The 8840-nt window shown below is 39.6% G+C and overlaps 1 protein-coding gene across 9 annotated transcripts in view; it reads right to left on the bottom strand.

Annotated features, from left to right (window-relative positions):
• Baz2b (bromodomain adjacent to zinc finger domain 2B) overlaps positions 1-8840 on the bottom strand; it is a 304725-nt gene that overhangs the window by 17884 nt on the left and 278001 nt on the right. For all 9 annotated transcript variants that reach the window (XM_028769276.1, XM_028769275.1, XM_028769278.1 and 6 more), the window contains 6 exons: positions 8342-8596; positions 7238-7452; positions 5930-6004; positions 4127-4370; positions 2159-2221; positions 792-936 (listed from right to left, as the gene is read on the bottom strand). In XM_028769276.1, coding sequence (XP_028625109.1) covers positions 792-936; positions 2159-2221; positions 4127-4370; positions 5930-6004; positions 7238-7452; positions 8342-8596 — 997 coding nt within the window. The remainder of the gene's footprint in view (positions 1-791; positions 937-2158; positions 2222-4126; positions 4371-5929; positions 6005-7237; positions 7453-8341; positions 8597-8840) is intronic.

Below are 8840 nucleotides of genomic sequence, written 5' to 3'. Positions count from 1 at the left end.
GGCACAGCCCAAGGTCTCAAACTCTCAGCCTCTCAGGTGATGGGATTATACAAATGAGCTACAGTGCCTTGCTATGGATTGTTCTTTATGTAATGTTGTGCCTCTTTAAGAAAACATGTGCTGAAAGGAAGCTTTAGCCTCTATGTACCAAATGAGTCAAGAGCCACACCCTGGGATTTACAAGCCCCGACACAAGACACAACCCTTCTGCCCTATCAGGATTTTGACACTTAGCAGTGCTAAGTAAGCTAGGGTGTTGTAGCTGAGCTCAACATGCTTTCCTAAATACAGACTTTAAGCTGGATCATTCGGTTCATGGAATGGGATGGTTTCAAGATCAAATATCAAAAAAATGAGTGGTGGCACAAAACCCAGGAAAGAAAGAAGCTAGATGCTCACAAATTTCTAAATATGAACAAGATTTTAAATGGAAATGAAGACCTTACACTTAATGTTCTGCGATTCTGATAGGGTGATGTCTGGTGTGAAGGAGAGAGCATAAGCCATGGGCTCAAGGTCTGACAGTGGGAGGAAGAAAGATCCTGCAGCAGACTCCTAAGAGTAATGGCGTGAGGATCGCTGCCTGCAGTACAAGACCCACGTGTGCTCGGCTGCAAAAGGAAAGCCACGGCAAGAAGGAAGCCCGGACCAGTGAAGGTGGCTTCAGGAGAAGGGGGACTGAATATTCACTACGCTCAGTCATAAAGCACTCTTGATTAAGGAAGGACAGAGTCACAGAAGCAGGAACAAGCTTTTAAGAAAACACAATATCCCATTTAGGTAGTTCCTACCTTCACCACTTTCCATGCCTTCTACAAAAATCCCTCCACACTGAGGGAGAATCCAGTATCTGCGTCGGTAACGATCCTGACCAAACATCATGGAGCGTAGTGAGTGAGAAGCATCAAAGAGCTTTCGTCTGTACTGGCTCTGTTGCTGTGGAGAAGCCGTGCACATGATTACATCACAGACACTGAGTGCCTCACACATCCACAAAGGCACTTTACATTCACCATACTACTGCTCAGGAAAGGGAGAAATGTTACACTCCCAATACAAGGCTGGTTCCAACACAAACGAGGACAAGGGAGCCTCAGGTACAAGTTAGGGCTTCAACGCTAAGTCTTATTTTGTTGCAGTAAATCTCCAACCCAAATAAGACTGGTCAATGAAAACACAACTCAGTAATTATGAATATAAGCTGCACGCCTAGATTGGGCAGATTCACCACTACACTACTCTATTCCCCAGCTATGAGATCCCTTATGACTTGCAGGTTTTCCAAGATCTGAGCTTGCTCTTCCATCTTCTGCTCCTCAGTCATCTGCCTCCTCTGTCCTCTTCTTCCTCTCCTTACTCCTCCCACCTTAGCTCCTCCTACATTATCCACCAGGATCTTCTTGACAAAACTACGATTGCTTACGCCACCAGACATTACTAAGACGAGGCACACAGGCCAATTCCAGCGACTGCCAATATCACTTCTGCATTAGTTAATTGTGCCCACATTTGCTTAGCATTATAGACATGCTTCGTCAACAATGACTAATTTCTGACATACAGCCATGGGTTAAACACAGTAGGATACAGCATCTCACAGTATTTAAAAACTAGCTGTTCTGCCATGAGTCTGAAGGAGGGAGGGCTCCGAGGGAGGAAGAAATGATGCAATTATATTATCATTGCAACTCCTCCACACATTTTTCTTATAAAAAGACTCATCTTAAGTTGTATTAATGATATTGAAATACAGAATATAATTTTAAATAATAAATATATAAGTATAGTTTATAAATCTAATGTAAATTATACATAAATATACAAATGTAAAATGGGATACAAATAACCAAACTATTACTATGAAATACACAGAAATTTGAGTAGTAGGTTCATATATATATATATTATCTTTACTGAAACTTTAAAGTAACAACTGAAGCACCAAAAACACTTCAAAATTTGGAGAAGTATAATGCCTTCAGAGCCTTGGAACATTAGAATTGAGCCTGTGAGGCGTATGTGAGGACTTGTCTAGAGTTCTTCTGTTTAATCACTTATAGAAAGCTTGCTTTTACTTAGCAGTCAGAAAAGCAAACTCCATTCAACACGGATTTTAGAACACTGTACACAAAAATGGACACAAGGCTGAAGCACTTACTTTGCTCAGTTTTTCAATCTGTTTTTCTAGCTCCTCAACACTGGCTGTTTGATCACCTTCATCCTAAAGATAACAAAATACAGGATTATTTACCTGCTGGAAAGTTTCATTCTCTAATCATCAAATACACGAATGTATCAAATTCACATACACATACACACACATGCCTGCACATACATTTATATATAAAGTAGTAAACGGGGCATGTACAGGCAGGGTCTCCAAGGGTCTCTTCTGGGGATAGTTTGCTTTCTCTGTTTGCAGCGCTGCGGGCTTTACAGATGCTGCATATGTATCTTAACACTGAGCTGTACCCTCCGACCCAGCACTGTTCTAATGGTAGTGCTTAAAGATAAAAGTGAGGGTGGGCCTGTCAATTAATTTTTGATTTTCCTCTGGTCATCTTTTCCTGACTTTTCTTGCAATAAAAAGCATTTTTTTTCAGAAGTCACAACCACTCACGCATGTACAACAGAAAAGACTGTACCTAGTGAACAGAAGAGAAAGGAGGAAAGGCGGTCACAGTGAACGGAAGAGAAAGGAGGAAAGGCGGTCACAGTGAACGGAAGAGAAAGGAGGAAAGGCGGTCACAGTGAACGGAAGAGAAAGGAGGAAAGGCGGTCACAGTTTTATCATCATCTATTATTTATACACTTCTTAGCAAAGTCTGGGGACAGAGTTATTCTGGTTGTTATGTTTCAACTAAAAGTAATATGAATTCTAACTAGGATAAAAGAAACTTCAAAAGGCTAACAGTCCCCAAACCCTTAAAACCCAATTTTCAAGTAGATCCTTATATACTGATGTAAAGAGATCTTTTGACAAGCAGAGCAAATGTTTGAGAATTTACTAAAGCGAAAATCGCAATCCAGTCAATAGAAAATTGGAATAAGGTAACAACATAGCAATGCAACAGCTAAACGTGACCCCTCCAGCTTTGCACTTCATAAGGAAACAATGCCAAAACACATTGCTCTCAGCATGGTGTGGCTGTCCCCAGACACTCTTTTCTATGCTTTACCCCCAGTTCATGTCCACCCCAACACGTAAGTCTCAGCTAATGGGTTCAGAGTGCTTGTAGGAACTGGTTCCTCCGAATGTTCTTCACGGGCATGTTACACACAGTGTAAGCATTTTTCCTATCACACCAATTAATATTCTATCACTCTATTCTGTGTATTAAAAAAAAAAAAGAAAACCCAAAGCAACTAAACTTCACTAACTGTGAGGATTCAGTGCTGTATGGATCTTCTATTAAAGCTGCCTGAAACTAATGTTGGACATATACATCATTTTCACTAAGCCTGATAAAAACCTTTAAGGCAAGAGCCATGAGCAAGTATAGCATGGTGTGTCAGCAGTGTGAGAGAGAATATCTGAAAATCTATCTACAAAGCTCTAGGGAGAACATAAGGGATGACAACAGCCGTGTGTCCCTAACAGCAGGGATCCATTCAGAGCAATATACCATTAGTGATTTCATTACTTGAGTTATCATAGAGAAGACTGTCACAAAGCAAGATGCCAACAATGTCATCAGGTGATACAAGCCTAGGGGGATCATTGTCAGATGCCTGTTGAGTAAAGTGTCTGCACACACAAACCACACCCAGTTTCTCTACTTCAGTCTAAGTTTCTTTCCATATACAGCCATGCCACTGACTTCTTCCTTAATTACCAGAAAGCAATTTAAGAGACAAATACAACAGTACCTTCAGTCTGGGAGCGTGGCATGAACAAGCCTGGTTGGAGGAGGGTAGGATGGAGAAAAAGAAGGAGGAAGATGAGGATGAGGAGGATGAGAAGGAAAGAAGAGGAGGAGGAAATCATTTTCAGATGAAGAAACTGGGGCAAGTAAATGTTACAAACTGAATTCAAATTACAGGCCCCTGGCCTTCAATTTTGTGTTGCTTTTTGGCAGGTTCACCGCTCCTGTCCACTCTTATGTGTGAGCCTAGACTTCCTTACCTCATCTTCACAGATATCGGTCTTCTTCCCCTTTTTGTCATCTTTATCCTCATCATCTTCCTCATCCTCATCAGCTTGGTCATCGCTGTCATCATCGTCATCATCATCGTAATCACTGTCGCCTCCCTTCCTTCTCCGCTTGCGTCCTGGAGTGGGCGTGCCCAAGGGATGTTGCTCTTCCCCGAGATCAATGCCCCCTGAAGCATCTCTCTTGCCTGTCTTCTTGGCATGTATTATCCTAAGCCTTTAAACATCAAAAGACACGGAATAAAAAGCTACTCTTGTTGCTGTTAAGATCCTAATTTTTATGAGGTTGATGCTCGGCTGTCTGCTCCCCTTCTTTCTGTCGGTACTGAGGATTCAACCCACTGTTTCTTAGGTACTCATCAACCACTAAGACATACACCCCACCAGCACTTGGTGTCTGGACTGAGTCTTATTAGCTCAGCAGGCCTAGGAATTTGTGATCCTCCTGCTGTCGCCTCCTAAGTGCTGGGATCACAGCCATGCAGTGACACATCCAGATCACATGAGTCTTAAACAAGAAAAAATTGAACTTATGTGGTAAGCAATATATCAATGGCAGTAAAAAAAAAAAATCAGTTAAGAAAAATTAAGACGTATGCTTCCACAAGTTAAGGAATATATAAAACTCTATGAATTACCTATTGGTAATTAGAACATAGTAGACTATGAAAACTCTGAAAGTTGAGATGTATAACACCAATAATGTTCAAATTATACTTCCTAATTTCTTTTTCCAATAATTCATTAATATTTTTATTTCACTTGTATTGGTATTTTGCCTGCATGTCTGTCTGTGTGAAGGTGTCAGATTCCCTGAAACTGGAATTACAGACAGCTTTGAGCTGTCATGTGGGTGCTGGGAATTAAACTCGGGACCTCTGGAAGAACAGCCAGGGCTCTTAACCACTGAACCAGTCTCCAATTTTTCCTTATGTCTATACTGTGTGCCTGACTAAATTTCAGTTCAAATTACTGCAAAGAAACTAATCTTATCATCTTTTTTAAAATTAAGTTTATTCATTTTCATTTTATGTGTTTTACCTGAATGCATGTGCACTATGTGAGTAGTTAGTGCCCACGGAGGGCAGGAGAGGCATCAGGTGTCCTGAAACTGGATTTACAAATGGTTGCAAACCAGTATGTGGGTGCTAGGAATTGAACTCAGGTCCTCTGCAAGAGCAATAAGCACTCCCAACCACTGAGCCATCTTTCTAGCTCCAAAATTATTCTGCCTCTTTGTTTTACTTTGAGAAGGGGTATGACTATGTAAGCTAGGGTAGTCTTAAACTCTGGATCTTCCTGATTCATCTCTCCAAGTGCTGGGATTACAGGTACACGTCATATGCTTTGAGAACTATTCCCTTTTACAGTTAATAAATGTCCTGTTATTTGCTTCCTGACTGGAGAATAATTAATTTTAACATTGAATAATTGTTCTTAGATTTTGTAGAGGCAGTTTTAATAAAAACTCATTAAGAAAAAGGATAGTTTCAGGTATTAAGACAAAAGCAATATGGTAGCAACAACAGTGGAAAACATGGTGGCTCAGTTTAAGAGAAAAAACAGAAGAAAGACCTCTTTTATGTTAGAAGTGTGAGTTCAATGAATCTAATTCTATTATTTTTTTTGTCTGCTATAGACTCTGAACCAGTTTTATTAACTGTAGATTTCATCATTAGTTTGCTATTCCTGATAAAGCAGTCTGGTCAAAAGGGTTTAAAATTCCATCTTTCTAGCCCACAGGCCTTCCTGGAGCCTAGCACTACATTGACTTACTTGCGGAGCTTTCCTTCCACCATCCATTTATCTCTTCTCAAGTTGGACATGTACTCAATGTTCTTGTCAATCTCACTGCCAACACAAAAATGTATGAAGAGATCAAACCCATTTATGCAAGGCATAGCTTAACAGGTAAAATGATACAAATGGCATCATTCCACTTCTACACGCCTTTATACAGACACGCACATTTACTTTAAGAAGCAACTATTTCTTCATTGGATACGATACTGCTATTAAAAATTTTCCTTTGGTTTCTACTTCAAAAATAGAGCATTTTAATACTATTTCACAATTACTCATAAAGTCAGCATTCTGATATAGTTGGTATATATTTAAGGAGTGACCATTTCCAATTTCAACTTGGAAATGAGGACATACGTGGATGTTTATGTAAGTGTGTACACTTACTTGTGCACAGGGAACACCCCCTTTACACATGCGCAAATGGGAACTAAAAATGTAGTGTTGGGTAATGGTGACACAATAGTGACGTGTGTACAGATGTTCTGAAGAGGAATTCAGCATTAGTACTGTTATCACGCTTATACATGGCGAAATAATTCCCTCAGTCGAAGCCTTTTATTACATTCTTGGAAATATTCCCAAAGAATACAAAAAGTAAGTAACAATCATGTTAATATATCATAGCTAAGATATGGACAGAAGTCTTAATATGCCCACCAATGGTACAAATAAATAGCACCAAATACTCACAAATGCCTTTTTTAAAGGTAAAAGACTAAAAGTAACATAATTCAAATTTTTAAGCAAATGAAGAAAGAACAAGCACCTGAAAGGCCAGAACTTGAAATGCTAACTATTCATTCATAAAAAGTACTAGAGTATCAGATGGACTTGGAATCTTAAATGAGATTAAGTACTTTTTTTTAAAAAGGTATAAACTAATTCACTGACACGCGAGTAATGTCGGGTTATAGCAGCACACAACCGAATAGGTGGCTGAGTCAGTCTATGAATTTCTAAGAAAAAAACAGATCCTCAAAAATGTCAAGGAAGAGAAGTTTTGGACAGCTATACTGGTTCTGGATTCCAGCACTGTACCAAACAATAAAACAAAATTTCCACTACATGAAGAATTAGCAAAATGCTTAAATATCACAGGTCATAAAGACTCTAGATTCCATATACACAGGATGATATAAACTGAAATCGTACTGGTGGTCATCTCTAAATGATGACTTATGATTTTGACTGTTTTCTTGGTACTAGTCTGGAACACAAATTTTCTAAGCAATTTGCATATTTCCCTGTGATATCCAAAACAGGAAAGAACTGACTTACCTCACCACACTCTTGCTGCACGCCAGCTCGTTAATGAGGAAGGCCAGGATGGAAGCCTTCTGTGCTGGAGTGTGAGCCTGGAAGGCTTTAGTCCTGAGGCTCTCAGTCAGCTCAGTTTGTCCACAGTGGGCCTCCATGAAAATCTGCAAAACCTCGGACACATTGTCTCGATTCACACCAACATTCAGCAAGTGTTCTCCCAGAGCTGTTTTTGCCTATGAAATTTGGCATTTTTATCAGTGTTTATCATATTCATTCATAAAAAAATAATGTTAAATATCAGTTTATATTCTCTACGAGTTACTGATAGGACTTTATTTATCACAGATTTGGAGTGGAGATACAAACAGACAAAATGGCAGATAAATATTTGAGTGTTCATTCTGTCCTGTCCTCTTGTTAAACCCTTACTTAACTTAGGTACAGAGAAGGACCTGAACATAGGCAGAAAACAGATGACAATCAAATCAATCAAGTATTCTTTGTCTCCAAAGATGCTGTCTAACTCCTGCAGAGTAAGGCACGGCTTATGCACGGCACATGTTTTTTAGGTGAAGTCGGCAGGTAGGCATACGGGGGGGGGGGGGAGTACTGTATCTGGAAGCTCATCCTTCTACAGTCTTATCTGGAGCAAAGCTCCATTAAATGTGTATGTGAGTAGGAGGACAGACAGCTGGGAACAAGGAGTGCCCACTGACCACTACAGAGTCAACACCGTGACCGAGTCCTGCTTCAGCCTATCATTCACAGCAACTGACAAAGGAAAATTTACAATAAGCATGCAACTTCTAAGTCCTTCATAAATCATGAATTCTGTTTTTGATATACATCACTGAAGTATTTCCTTAAACTGACTGGGATTTTGCCTATAGCTAGAGCAATAGAGTAACTGAGAGATGGCCTGGTCCATATTCTTAAGGTCTAACAAGATTCTTCTACATTTGCTAATTGTAACCTATTATAAATCTACATTAACTCCAAGACATACAGGGAAACAATGAGATAAAGAGAAATCTACACAGTCTTCTGCTACTATGAAAGTTAACTAGAAATGCACGGAGAGTACAAACTTAAAACAGTTGGTTATAGTTTGGATTTTTTTACCTTGTATCCTGTAATTAGACCTGGATCACATACAGCAGCTGAGAGGAGCCTCACAAGCAAGTCTTGTACTTCACCCATGCTGTCCCCTATATTTAGCAATCCCTCTTGAAGAACACTGAGGTTTGGAACATCAATATTCACATCAAAGCCCAAAACTTTACCAAAGTTTCGTAAGAACTGCACCACCATGAGACAGTCTGAAAATGTGGTTCCAGAGAGCACAAGTCCCGGGATGCGAGGCCACTCTGGCAAGGGCTGCAAGCAAAACACAGGTAAAATTGTAAAAGGTTTAAAAATTAAATCAGGACTTTATTTGTATATACAGTATCATGTATGAATTCAAGTGTATGCACACATGTTGACACTAAGTGCCTTCCTCAGTTGCTCTCTACCTTACCAAACATGTATCTATCATATCTATCCCCTCTCTCTCTCATCTATCTATCTATCTATCTATCTATCTATCTATCTATCTATCTATCTATCTATCTATCTATCT

This window comes from Grammomys surdaster, unplaced genomic scaffold (assembly GCF_004785775.1).
Source record: "Grammomys surdaster isolate TR1022 unplaced genomic scaffold, NIH_TR_1.0 191, whole genome shotgun sequence".
NCBI lineage: Eukaryota > Metazoa > Chordata > Mammalia > Rodentia > Muridae > Grammomys > Grammomys surdaster.
Note: the sequence above shows the minus strand (reverse complement) of the source record. Positions and strands in the feature narration are given on the sequence as shown.